The sequence below is a fragment of the Chanos chanos genome, chromosome 13 (assembly GCF_902362185.1).
Source record: "Chanos chanos chromosome 13, fChaCha1.1, whole genome shotgun sequence".
NCBI classification, from domain to species: domain Eukaryota; kingdom Metazoa; phylum Chordata; class Actinopteri; order Gonorynchiformes; family Chanidae; genus Chanos; species Chanos chanos.
Window position 1 is genome coordinate 14359985 of NC_044507.1, and position 14947 is coordinate 14374931.

Consider the following 14947-nt stretch of genomic DNA (forward strand, 5'->3'; position numbering starts at 1 on the left):
CCATAATTTAATGAGTGTATACACCGTCAAAAAGCACGGTTCAAATGTCACAGTGCTCTGTGGCATGCATTCATGCTTTGCACCAGCAGCAACATTAAAGCACTCTTCCTTGTAAATTCACCCGCGTCAGCAAAAGTCTCAGAAAGCTGCAGACAATAAAGAAGTGAACCGAACAGTCACACTCTCTCCTTGAGTTCACACTTTTGATATCTGTAAAAAGCATTTAGATATGATCACTACTCACTGTCACGTGAGTTCATGTTTGTGTAGGGCACTGGCATGTCTTTCCCATAACTCTGGGCTTGGAAAGAATACCTGTTGATATTGTAAACAGTGACTCACGTTGTTGTCATTTAAATGTGCCCTGTTCCGGTATTTTCCCTAACTGATGTGTGATCAGTTTAAATGCATTGTTCATACCTCATGCGTAGGCGCTTTGTACCCAAACACACATTGAGACTCCTGTGTGAAATTGAAAAGAAAGATCAGAACAGAGTGTTCAAGATGGCCAAATGTAACATTTTAAATATAATAAATGCACATCAGAAAAGCTAGTCTAAAATATGAATCCCTAATGTCCCTTACTCATTGAGATGTGGCTGTTTAGTGAATGTTATGTAACTGGTCATGAGGTGTTTCCTGATGCATTAAGTTTTGTGGGCATGTATTTTGAAACAAATATTTTTTTTCAATTTACTGTAAACTCTGGCATAACAGGAAACAAATAAAAGAGAGAGCTTTAAGAACATGACAGATCCTATTAAGAAAGTTTCCCCCAATGTAATGTAAAGACAACTTTAAAAGGAAACAATAAATTGAATAGTGAAGTCTTTGGTCAAAATTCTCACTGTGAGACCTGGACAGTTATCTTATTATTGAATTGACTGTGATGTGCATCTAATGACAAAAGTAAGTAACTATGAATGCTACTTTTTTATATATGGGTAGTTAGGTAACAAAGCTTAATATATAGATATTTTACTTGTTCAGTTTATGAATATAATTGTAACTGATCATGATCAATTGTAAGTGACTGGCAAGAAGGATCAAGACTTTTGTTTCAGAGGGTATGTGTAACAGTTCAGCCAAGAGAGCTTTAGCTCAGTGTTTCCAAAAAGGCTTAGCCATGTTTGGTAACACCTTTTTATTACTGAGTAAATTCTGATAAAACTATTGTACTGTTCACAAAGCCGTCGATCAGCTGAATCACATATAATGACACAGGTCTCAATAAAACACATGCCACCCAGTGGATTAGAAGGACTGTAATTGTGAAAACTGCATTCTTGTCATGTTAGCTGGTTAACAGTATTGTGTTGTCCTCAGAACTGTCTGGTTTGATTTCGAGCAGAGACACGTGTGGAGAATCCAACTTTACCGTGACACAACATTTCTTCTTTGATAGCCTCCCAAACTACACGGCTTACGTAGTGAAGCTTGAGTGATCTGCATTATTAAAGTAAATTAGGAAATTCAATGAATAGATTATATTAACCCTCCACTCTTGCATTATAGACATTTGGATAGTACCCTCTGAGAACATTACCAACCATGCAGTCTGTATTTGTGCTGCTGTGCACACAAAAGAGAGCAGGTGAATACACACTGTTCCAAAGTCTGAGATTGCAGCCTTTTTTATAATGCCCATCAAGCCTGACTATGGGGCATTGTGCAGGAGGATGTATACAACACGTTCTTTTTTTCCCCCTTTTTTTCATTTGGTGGGTTGGAAGGTGATGCAGCCCTGTATGTCCAAGGCTCTGTGGTTATAAAACTCCACAAAGAACGTACCTGAGGAACGGGCATCCAGTTTGTAAAAAGACAGGAGTGAGGAGTTAGGAAGGGCAATGTATATTACAGACACAGGCTTCAGCTTCTAAAGACTGAAGAAAAAAAATGTGGTTCTGTACCATGTATTTACTTTAAGTTCCACAACAGGCAATAATGACCATGTTTTGTGTATGGTTGTAAAGGTTTATGGAAAATATGAAAAATATGACTTGTATTTTACACGTGAATTTAAAAAAAAGTAGTAAATTCTGTCACACCCTTTGTTGTTTAGGCAAAACAATTCTATATTTCTATAGGCACCAAAATGTCTAGTCTTCTTTGTTTAAATCATTTAATTATTAGGTCTACAAAGAACCTCTTACTCATGTGCATTTAAACAAGAAAATGAGGAGAGGCAGATTTATCTTCATTCTTCTCTAGAAAATATCTCTGAATCAACATACACACCCTCCTACTCTTCTATGAGAAAAGGTTAATTGAGGCTAAAGGCCTGGAAACTGTCCAGCCCAGTCATATGCTAAAATCTCAGAAAAGATTCAAATGGAAGTCCTCTTGACACTTGAACTAGCTTTTGCGTCTTTAATTTTTTTGAACTTTTTTCAAACTTTAAAGTGGTGCAGCGTAATGTTTGTGAAGTGATTAAAGAATGAAGACAGCATACAGATATCATTTTTTTAAAAAAAAAAATAGTGCTCTTTAATATAAATTACTGAGATGTCATATAAATATAAATATGTGCAAAGTTGTTGTTTTTTTTTCAGTCTCCTTGCTTTCATTTTGTGTTTTTCCTCAGGTTTTATCAAAATTCCAACTGTCAAACATGTGAACAGACATAATGTGACATCTTTACAAAAGATAGGATAACAAAATTCGTATTTCTTCATACATGTAAACAATGTCCCATTAAGTACTAGAATAGATCTGGATGAGCCTTAGGTGCATCCTTTGACAGAAAACGACATCTATTCCTCCAATTTTCATACATTCATTCAAGAGCAGATTCTGTCATCCTGCTTTTCACACAAATACTACCACATTTCCTGTTCAGTATGGGTCAGATCTATTGTTCTGATTCTATGTTTGTCCTTAAAATGTGATTGACTTTGTTTAAGACACTTTATGTACTCCTCTCTTTTCTATACAGCCATATTGTTAGTCTTTCTGTGCAGGTTTGGTTCGTTTTAATATAAACAAACAAACAAACAAATACAAACAGTTAGGAACATAGAACTTTCCGCATGTGTTCACTTTTTTCTCATAACTCATTACTCGGAGTACGTTTGCTCCTTTGTCTCAAGAATGTTCTGTTACTCAGTTCTTCCTCTTCCCTTGAAAGGCACAAATATTTACTTGGAAGGAGGTGGTGGTTCATTTCCGTTGAATGAGGTTGTTGTGAATTCCTGCTCCCAAGGCTAATTTGGAGCAGTCCAGAGGCAGACATTAGTATTCCTTTGGGCATGTGTGTTTCATATTACCAGCAATGAGCCAGGAAAGGGGTCATGGTAAAACAAAATAAAAACAAAAAAATAAATAAAATGTCCACTCACAGCTAGAACACTGCTGGATCCACAAGAACAGAATTAGAATGGAGGATTGAGGAAGACCTTTGCTGACATGACTTATCAGTGCTAAGCAGTGAGTTTAACAAAAGAGAGTTGACAAAGCTCCAGACAAACCAAATGCCTGCTTTTCACAAAGTATGGACAGACAGTCAAACAAAGATGACCATCCCTAACTACTGACTACAGGGAATTGTGGCTGGTTTGATTAATAGCAGCTCTCCTTGGTTTGAGTTCACTTTTACTGCAGTGTCCTCTGTGTTTCTCACAGAACTCTCAGAGATTCAGCCTGCAACTTCAAGGTTCCACTTTGTCCTGCAACAGCTGGTGCTACTCTTCCCCTCTACAATACTTTCTTCATCCTGTTTCAACCAATGGCATATCCTGACTCCCATTGGGATACTCCATGATCTACTCCTTGTATTACTGCATTAATGTCCTTTAGATGGGAGCATCATATTCCTGCAGAAACTCTTTGAGCGGGTGAGGGAGCTGATCTCTTTTGCTGGAAATGTCTACATGTCCATTAACAGTCTTTCTACACAAGTGCTGCAGACTTGACAGACTAGTGGGGTAAGGTCTCAGCAGTTCCAGAGGAATCTTCTCCTTGCCTGAGTAGATGTAGTAGGCACTTGTGCTACGGGGATGTCCCGGGGATATGTGTCCCCTTGGTGAAGCCATGTAGTGGTAGATAAGCTTAAGTACACAGTCAAAGTGCGGTACAGACTGCACGCTCTTTGGGTCTGTCTGAAGGAAGAAAGAGTTGGCATCACACTGCATACGCAGGTTTTTGGTGCCTGAGTCTGTCTTCACACTGAGGGTGAAGAAATGCCGGTTGTCTGAGCTGTCCCTTACAAGGAAAGTTCCTCTAGGTTCACTGGCCAGCATAGCATTGGCCTCTTTGCCACTGATGGAGCCCCAGTAAAACCCGCTCTCCTGAAGTTTTCGGAGAGCGGAGAGGATCAGGTGGTACTGTCCCTTGGAGCAGAAGGTCTTGAAACGATGAGATGCCAGCCGCATGTTTGTATCAATGGGGCTGATGCTCATTGCGGAGTCAAACTTGCTGTGGGTTACCATGGCGCTGTCATTTAGTAGGTAGAGAGAATAGTGGATTGAGTAGAGGGTTCAGACGCTTGAGAGACAGTAAGTGTAAGTCCACAAAATCTGGCCCCTTTCGATGAAATGTCTGGTTTATCTCGACAGATGGCACCTGTAGACAAAAGACATTAATTTAGCTTGTTGAAGGTATAAAAAGACTCAAAAACACTTATATATTAAAATATTAAATGATATATGTAATAGAGTATATAGTAGAGTAGTTCACCATGTACTAGACACTCTTGTATGGTAAAAACATATATATAGTCTGTTCTCAAGAACTGACTGAGATTTATATTCGACTAAATTTATAATTCAGCATATTTAAATTTACATCACTACAGTATGTCATCAGTATCCAGTTTGAAAAGTGTCTAACAAAGTTGAAATCTTAAAATAGTCGAGACGACTTTTTATTATACGCTTTGGTACAACTTTTACTGGCGCTATAGTTTATCTGTTCGTAATAAGGACAGATAATCTTGATCTCCTTAACAAATTTACCGTAAACTGCGTCCGTAAGACACGCACAACAAAATAATACATTTACGCCCTTTTGGATTAATTAGTTGTGCGAAGTTCATACAAAGGACAGTAGACTTAAACGTTGCTATGATCATTTAAAAGATAATTCTTTTCTTTACCTGTAATATTTTCTTTGTCTGTGATATATTCCAAGTGCTCCTGTTGTCGTTGTATCAATGTGTATTTGGAACTCTTGGAGTTTGTCACAGTGTATCAAGTTCTGTCTCGTAAACGGTCTGACACACTGCTAGTTGCACTTATATGTGCGCTGATATGACCTCGACATTGGGTGGAAGCTCCTCCCCACTATTCCAGTAAAGCGCTCTTGGTAGGTTGTCAGGAAGAAGTACTTTTTTTTTTAAGATTCCTGGTAGTCGGTAACCCCTCCCCATCGCTCTCTTTGTTCTTCCAACAAGGAGAACTTGTATGTCCCTTTACAGTAAGTTTACGAGGCGTACGATTGTTTATAACAGGATCTCATGTGCAGCGTGCGATAATTCAAGAGGCAACACTTTTTTACTTTACTGTACGTTTACTGCATACAATTTAAGCGTTTATGCACAAAATAAATTTTATATCATTTGCAATCTGTAATTCTAATACTTATTCTAATTCTAATACTTATTTAAATTATTTTAAGATCAGTCATTTAGGACTATGATCAAATAAAAATGCAGTATTGCACAAGTAAAACTGTTGTACTCCGTTGCCAGGTTACATAAACAGTCTCGGAGTAGCGTGAGGGGTTTAATGTGCATTTAATGTTTCCTCTAGAGGGCGCCTTAATTATTGTTCTCTCAGGTATTTTTCTCATACTTACTAAGAGATAGTTTTCATTAGCAAGTTGGTGTGAAACAGACTGAATGTGTTAGTTAATTGCATTAAACAGTAATATTACATCACTGCTTTGTGGCAGCATCACCCGGGGCAAGCCTGTGAGGTGCAGGTATACAGCTATTATCATCAACTGAACGCCCATTCATTCCTGTGACACATGTCTGATTACCAGGAAACGGTGTGGTTTATACTGTAAACAATTTCCCAAAGTGGTCTTGACTGACTGTGCATGCTTGTGACTCTTCAAACAATTATTCACACAACAAGCTGCTCAGCGCTGACTCGGCCTTGCTCAGTCATACAACCCATGGCCCGCGGAGTTGAGATAGGAGATTTCTGTTCTGTTGTTGGACTAAAGTGTGTGTTGTCCTTCCCACCTCATAACGATCTATTATTTTATCTCAGAGTACTGGCACCAAGACAGCACAGAGATAGAGCTGAAGAATCAAGAGGATTAGACGATGGACGTCATGTAGTCAGCACTGCCTATTTAAGGCAGTTAATTCTCCGTAGTGAGCATATTTAGATAAAGACTACTTGTGAGGGGAGTAGCGGGCGCTGATGATACATGTTTTAATAAACTGAGGGGAAACGCAGCTGTGTCCACACGGTTGACTTCAGGTGCCTGAGGTGACACAGTAGGGAACAATACGATGGCAGAGCGACGGAAAACAACGATAAAAAAGGCCAAAGCCTTCTTTATTTCCTTATTTAATGCTAATTCAGCCATGTGCAAATAATGTCATCAGGGGAAATATTAGCAACGAGCTATGAGAAGACGCGTGAAGTTATTGTTAGAGGAAAGAGGAAGGGATACTTCTCACTTCTTTGGACTCTGCTGTGACTAAATAATCCAAAGTGTTGAGTACGTCAGCCTGAAAAGTCCGTACAGTGTTAGACCATCATCGGGAAATTTTATTACTATTCTCAGTTAAACATTGTGCGTACAGTTCCTTTGAACAGATCTGATTAAAATAGTGGAAAATAATGACATTCTGTTACTTAGTAATAGGTATTGTATAGGCCTGCTGTAGATGTTACTAGGAAATCACCATTTGTATTGTCGATTACCTCCTTTGTGAAGTCCAGTGTTTGACGATAATATTAATCCGTTAAAACTGTTTTCAGCCATTTTTGGGCTTTGAGCTGTCAACCTAATAGGCCTATCTGAACTACAGGTTGAATGAATGATTGATCCTCTCTCTCTCTCTCTCTCTCTCTCTCTGTGTGTGTGTGTGTGCGCGTGCGTGCGTGCGTGTGTGTATATGTGCATATATATCTGTCCCGTAAGTCAAGTGAAGTTATGAGTGCCTGAAGCTAGTTAAACCATTAGTAGTTCTCTGTCTTACATGGTGAATAAGAAAACAATCATCTTGTGTCCAGATTTATGAGTAAACTACAACAGATTTAACTGTGATAAATAATTACTCACTTATTCTTAACTGCTTTGGGACATGGATGAGTATTGTGTTAGTTAGGCCTCTTTCCCATGGAGGTAAAGCAGCACTGTTCACACATGCTGATTTTGGTCAAATGAGCCTCTTTCACAATTTCCCTTCCAAGAAGAATAGGCTTGTCTTATTACAAAATGTTCTACAATGACTCAGAGAGGTTCCACTCTCTGCAACAATGAGGCTGAACCGGGAAAAATGGTTTTTGTCTTTGGTAAAAAACAAAAAAGACAATAAATGCTGAAAGATAGAAATAAGATTTATCTTGAAAGACTCATAAGAATCATGGTTATTTATGACAAGTTGTAGTCTGTATGTTGTTTTGCCCCATGGCTGTTTTACCTTTGTGCTTTTGTACCAAAGTGAAAAACACAATATAGCAAAATCCTCTATATAGCTACAGGACTTGTCTTGGCTTTTACTAGGTTTTGCTTTGTTTTACTTCGATTCAGCATGCTTGTGAGTCAGAGCTTAAAGGTTTTTTTAAGATAACAAGTCAAATGGACCATCTTGTTTTAAATCCAGTGTTCGGTTGAGTTTAGGCCATAACACACCATTATGTTCCCCTCCAACCATGTGTTCAAAATTCTGGCTTTGTGACTCATTCACTGTCATGTAAGGGTTCTCACCATAAAATTACTGTAGTGTAGAACCCACAAAACTATTCAAAATATCATTGATTTAACATGGATAAATATGTTCATTGGGTCTGCATATGTTCATAATCTTTAGTACCTTACCTGAAGACATGGGACGTGGACATCCAGCGGTTTATCCCATTATCTCCTGCACACTACTCTGTCTTAGCCTGGTGAGAAGTTTAATATCACATAGCCAACCAAGAGGAAAATAAGAATCTAATCACATTTAATTTCATTTTATGGTGTTTACTTTTTGGGCGCTCATTTTCGCTCTAATGTCCTCAGGCTGTAATTCGCAATATGCCAGACAAGGGCCCTCGGTTCAGATTGTGCTAGTATTGGTTTAGGATGCGAACAAGAAGGGTATTAAGCAGAGGGGTGAGAGAGAAATTGGCTTTGATACTGGCAGTATTAGAGTAAGTGATGTGTGGACACTACGGGCAGTGTTTTATCACGACTGCCAGAAAAATAAAACATCGCAAAGCCTTTTAAACTGTCTACTAATACTCTAAATACTCCATCTAAAAACTCTGTGTGATACAGGAAGCTAACTGGAACCCAGTGCTATCTTATCAGTTTGTTCCTTTTTTCCTTATGGGATAATTTACCTGCTATAATGTATTTCCTGATGGACTGAACATAACTTCTCATTTGTGCTGTCCTTAAACATTTTGAGGACTTTGTTTCCTCAAATTTCACAGTACCACAATAAGGACTGTGATAACAGCCGAACAAAAAGAAACATTAACAGGTCTCTTGAAATAGGCACCAGTGACACTATGATTCCTGGAAACCACCCTTTTCTGTAACAGTATTTACTCCTCTCATAACTTATGTATTTCAGGTTCAGCTTTGTGATGTTGTTGTTAAGAATGACTTTAGTGGAAGACAATTACAAAGTCACTTTACTTACTTGTCATGCTGACTAAGTAGTCCTGCAAACACACAAAGCTCTCATTCATTCTGTGCCTTTTGTTGTTTAGTTAAAAAAAAAAAAGTTCCAGTGTTATTTTCTTTCTTTTTGTTTTTAAATCTGCGATGGAAGGAATTCACACAATGTAAATTATTACCTGACACATGAGGTGTACTCCCTTTTTCTGGTAATTATCAGTTTCATGAACAGCTGTGGAAAACAAAAGTAAGCAGAATAGAGACAAATAGATACCTTATATAAAATATATAAGACATATATTTTACATCACATTATGTTATATATAATGATTATTATATTATATGAAATATAAAATGCTTTATATACAAAAGTATACATAAAATGCCTGATTGCGGTTCTTTCGGTTCAGTTTTAATCCCAGTTCTAACACATAGTATTGATCAAGTGTGAAATACAATATTTTTTAATAACGTGTCATTCAGTAAATGAGATGTCATTTCCCTTAAATTTGCATTTGTGTTAAATGGCTGTGTGAGGAAGAAACCCTGCTGAGAAGACTTTTTTTTTGCAGACTTCTCAGCTGAAAAGATATATGTGTTTCTGTGTTTATGGGTCTCCTCTTTCCAAACTGTTGTGAGAACGGGTCGAGTTTTAGCCAGCGGTAAAAGGTATGATGTGTTCAAACTGTCCCTCTCTGTAAACTTGGGAATAACTTAGTGGGCTACCTTGCAGGAAACTGCTAATGTATACACTCAGCCATGAGCTTAATAAGACAATAATGTTCTAATCCTTATTTTTCATTTCCTTCTTTTTTTTTTCCTTTGCTGTTGCTCATTGCTCGACATAGTCAGTGGTCAACAAGGAAAGGGTTTTTTTTCATGCTGGATATTAACCATTAAAGTTGTATTTGGTTTCTTCTTATGTACTCCGGCCCTGGAAATGTAATGTGTTTGCTCTGAATGCAGTTGGAGCTCTCAGGAACCAATGAAAATTCAACGTGAATTTTCAGTAAGCAGTGCTAAATTTAGTGAGAGCAACCTGTCATGTTCTGCTTTTATTTTTCAGAAGGAAATATTTACTTCATGTTTCCTTTTACTTTAAATTAGTTACCTGATACAGGATATTCACACTCCGGTGAAGTCTTTTAAGCACTAAGCCTATGTTCCAAACGTGTTATCAGTAGATCTGATTAATGAATATTTTAATGGAAAGTTTGCTAACAGCTATTAAGCCAGTCATTTGTCTTTCGTTAGAACACCTGAAAATAAAGAGTCATTTCTTTTTTTTTTTCCCCAAGGCTTACTGTGGTAAACATTCAGTGGTTCTAAATGCAGGGATAATAGAAAATAGAAAATAGAAAAAAAATTTTCCCAGCACTGTATTTATTGCTTCATATGTATAATTAACACAGTAGATAAAGTTTGCTTAAATCCAATATGTTTGATACACAACAAGTGTGACTGATAGCTGTGGTGTTGAATATGAGTTTCAGTGATATTTTGTGGAGAGGGAAGGACTGTGTTTCATTTCAGTCATATGGTTACCGGTCATGAGTTCGTGTGGTTTCTTTCCGGGCTGTGTTTTTTTTTTTTTTTTTCAGGATACACAAAGGTAGTTACCTGAGACAAAAGCTCCTTTCATAAAAAAAAAAAAAATCATTTGGAATTGTCCTTATCTTAATAATGACTAGTCACATACTCTCAGCCAGCTCGTTAATGAGTCACAGTTATAAAGTTGTCATTATTTCAAGGAAACAATGGCGCTGACATGTTCAAAGTTTTCTGTATCTCTTAATTCAGTAGAATTTGTCAGAGCGCCAAACGTGTATGGAGGAACACACATATAAAAAATGTCACCCCCCTGGCAAGCACTAAGCCTTATCAGTGAAGTAAAGTGCTAGAAGAAAACAATTTATTACTTTAACCATCATAGATGGTCCAAAGATAAAAGACAATTATCATAGTAGAAAATGTCTTTAATTACTGATAATACGCAGCGGACAGTTATAAGCAAAATATGTTTGTTTGTGTCGATACAAACAAACAAACAAAGAAAATAGCTACAGCATTTCTACGATCACTGAATAGAAATCTATTCATCTCTAAACCTTATTTATTCAGTATGTTTCTCTGGTAGTCAGGGGCATCATGCACCCATTTTTTTGAGGGTACACACACACAAAGAATGACCCGGTGTAGACAAAGGGAGGGGGTGATTTACCGAATTCTGCATTGGTTCTGCCATGTTTTTAGAGAAAGTGAACGACATGGCTGTTATGCTATTGCAACTGAAATATTAGATATATTTTTTTAAGAACAGCAATCAAAAAGTACAGAGCTCAAAAATTCTGAGGGGGCACGTACCCCCTCCGTTTGAACGGGCATGATGCCAGTGCCTATGGCCTGTTTATTTGTATGGCTTGGCCACAAGGATATGAAGCAGTCAGCACTTTACATATGGACTTCAGTTCCCATAAATTCCAGGAATAGCTCTCTGTATCACAGAACAGATGGCAGATCACTTTATTTGCTCTGACTATTGTGGGTCAACTCTTTGTGTCTGAATGGTTCTCTGTCTGTCTCTTTTATATATATACACACACACAAACACACACATACAGAGAGAGAGAGAGACAGACAGACAGACACACACACACACAGACACACATACATATACACATACACATACACATACACATACACAAACACATACAGATACAGATACACATACACATACACATACACATACACATGCACATGCACATACACATACAAATACACATGCACATATACATACACATACACACACGTGCACGCCCTACAAACTATCCTGTTCTACGATAATATTGTAAAAGTGACCTGACCCTTAGCAATGCCAGGAAGCTGTGAAACTGTTTGCGAATGAATGCACTGTGCTTGTAAGGTCTTGCGCACACACGCAAAATTGCTCTATGTTGCAGGTCTGCAGCAACACTGTTTAAACAATTCACCCAATTAAGAAATAAATAATTGTTTAATTACTAAAGGTGCCTCCAGGTTTAAAAGTAAAATAGTCAAATCCAGTGAGATGGATCATTTTTTTTGTTTGGTTGTGTTTTTTTGGGAGGGGGGTATTTGCATGCTTTTTGGCGCTAAACCGATAGTTTTCAAGGCCACAAGGAAATGTATTTAAGTTGCTCAGATTCTAACTTCCAAGAACATGCACAAGGCTGCATCTTGTCCTTGTGCCCTGTTCACGTGTAGTTTTTGGAGACCGTCCTGGATGTACTCTCTCGTTTTTGGCCGCTATTTAAAGTTCCTCCTCCCTGGTCCTTTTTAGCTACGCTCAGTGCCCTTTAAAAACAGCATCTTACTGTTCCTGACACTGGAGTTTCCTCCTTCACTGACATTTCATTTTCATAGTTTTTCCTACTCCCCAGCATAGTCTAACATGCACCATCTGCCACTGTGTGTCTCCTATTTCTCTAGAGCTTCAACCTGGTCCTCTGGTTGGTAGAAGAAGGGATCATTGAAGTCCTGTAACCCTCTGGTATTTCCTCTGCTCTCTTCCATGCTGGTCACTCCCTACAGACAGGAAGCTCTTACGGAGGCACTCCAAATCAACCTCTGATCATTTTGCCTCAAGCAAAGAACAGTCTGTCCTAACCTCCCCTAGCACCAGTACACGGCCTAGGCTGTTCTTGTAAGGATGCTAGGACGACTGTTTAGACATGTTACAGTGCCATTTATATTTGGTTACATATTAAGTCTCTATGGAGCAAAAGATATTTGTTCTCTATCTGCCTTGAATTAATGTCTAGGTTTGTAAAGAGGATAAAGGCACGAAAACAGTATGTGTCTAAAATCGATTAAGATTTAACACAGACTGTATTTTAATTTAGACTGTCATCATGTCAGGGAAAAAAAACATTCTAAATGGGAGATCCGGAACTATTACGGAAAATGATTTTGGATTATGTTGTTTTTATTGATTGTGAACGACTTTCTGTTGTTAGATACATTTTGCGTGTGTTTACTTCCTGGTTGCACGAAAGTAGGTTTGTGGGCTAAGCAGTAAAGATAGAAAAACTCCAGGTGTTTGGTTCTGTCACATCTCAAATGTAGGTCAGTAATCTAACTTTTTTATGGCCCTGACAATGAGAATCATAAATGCTAGTTTTATATTTAGGTAATGAAGCACATTTAATATGAAGGAGGTGAAGATATTGGGTTTTTTTTTTTATCAGCCTCTGTGCCTCTATCTACCTTCTGTGTGTTTGTTTGCGTGTGTGTGTGTGTGTGTTTGTCTACATCCATGTATGTCTCTGTATGTCTGTGTATGCTTGTGCTTGCGTATGTGTGTGCCTGTGTGCATGCCTCTACGATGTGTAGCTACATGTTTAAGCAAGTATGTGTGTGAAGCCTCATGGGGTGAGTTAAAGTGTTATTCATGTAAAGAATGGAGAAGTCCTCTGGGTATATGAGAATGACTGAGGGATTACAGTACAAAACCTGGACCTTAATGCAAAACAGATGGATCAGCAAAGACCCTGAATCACTTTGCATGTCTCGTTAGTATAGGACTCTCTCTAAGTCTCTCATTTATTTCTGCCTTGAAAATAAGTTTGATGAGTTTACATGCTGTTTTCTGCAGACAGATCCCTCTTCAACACTGGACAGATGAAGAGTCCGCTCTGTCTTCATCAATGTGATTATTTTTATGCTTCCCCTCTCATGTGTTGAAACAGCTCCTGATGTTTTCTGAATGCTGTTTACTTTATGCCAGGACTCCTTAGCTCACATAAACCTGATGCTTTAATCGCGTCCGCAGCTGCACGCTCTACTCCGTAGGTCCGGTTGCTTGTTGCTTTGTCTCCCCTGACTTTTTATGTGGATGTCTTGGTGGGGTCTGGATTGTCTGACGCACAATAGTGTCCAGTGTGGTGACAGACACTGAGCCTTTTGTGCAGCGCATGGTGAAGGTCATCAGAGTTTGCATGAGAGCAGCTGAATCTGCAGGAGAGAAAAAGAGAAGAGAACAGAGGAGAGAGAGAGAGAGAGAGAGAGAGAGAGAGAGAAGGAGTGGAGTTCTTCTGGGAAAAGGCCTGAACTTAATTTGTGTCTGAGTACTCTCACATGGATCCATTTAAGAGAGGAGACAGGGGTATCCCGCAAGTCCTGACACACACACACACACACTCACACACACACACACACACACACACACACATATATATCTCAGGCTCCTGACCACACCAGGCGCTTGTTGGCCTGGCACCAAACTCTTCAGAGGGCACTAACTGCACGATGGGCATTTCCAGTATGCCTGACAGGACTGACCTTCTGCACTCCAGCCAGAGTGGAGCTTCCCTCTGCTAAACGATGAGAATTAATAGTATAGAATATGGCATCAAGTACTTAATGGTGAGGTATTATTCACTTGTTATGTATGAAGGTTTTTAAGAGCACACATGCAATTCATTAAGGTAAATAAATAAACCCTGATCATAAGGCATGTGTTTAAACCTCTGGTTTCTTTCCAAATCGTAAGAGGAAAATATAAAACACTTCATTTATCTATACATTTATCAAAAAAACAAAAAAGTTCATAGTTTGTGGTAATATGTATCTTACACAGAGCAGGATTCTGTCTTTACATCTTCTAATCTTAGAGGCCCATTTTTTCCTTTGGTATGGCAGACAGTAAAAAGTATTTCTTGTTCACACAAGCAAACACATGTCAGTGGCAAACAGAGCATCACTAAAAGAACTGAAAAGTATTATATTTCAGCATGACCGAGAGTATAATGTTGATGTACTGTTCCTGAAATGTCCCAAAACATTCTGTTCTTCTCTTTTGTTTGACGTCTTCTCTCAGCTCAGAGAACCATTGTTCTGTTGTCCTGTGTTGTCACTGGCTTAGGTCCATATACACACGTACACACACAGACACACTGTCGTTTCCTTTCACATAACCAAAACAGAGTGGATAATCTGGTTTTTACTCGCCAGCATCCCAAACAAACCAATATATATTATTCCCACTTGGCTTAACCCCTCCAAAAAAAAAAAATCTTTGTCCTGTCCAAAACCCAAATGACAACATGGCCTATTCACAGGCTGAAATCAAATCCTGCCTCGTTCACCATTGTACAATAACCATCAGCAGCAGTTA

At 38.4% G+C, this 14947-nt stretch overlaps 1 protein-coding gene across 1 annotated transcript; it reads right to left on the minus strand.

Annotated features, from left to right (window-relative positions):
- Positions 1–2473: 2473 nt before the first annotated feature.
- On the minus strand, positions 2474–5190 carry LOC115826422 (suppressor of cytokine signaling 3-like). Its single transcript, XM_030790249.1, has 2 exons — positions 5093–5190; positions 2474–4560 (listed from the first exon to the last, which is right to left on the minus strand). The coding sequence occupies exon 2, from the start codon at positions 4425–4427 to the stop codon at positions 3792–3794; it is 636 nt and encodes a 211-aa protein (XP_030646109.1). The 5' UTR covers positions 4428–4560; positions 5093–5190; the 3' UTR covers positions 2474–3791.
- Between the last annotated feature and the right edge of the window lie 9757 nt (positions 5191–14947).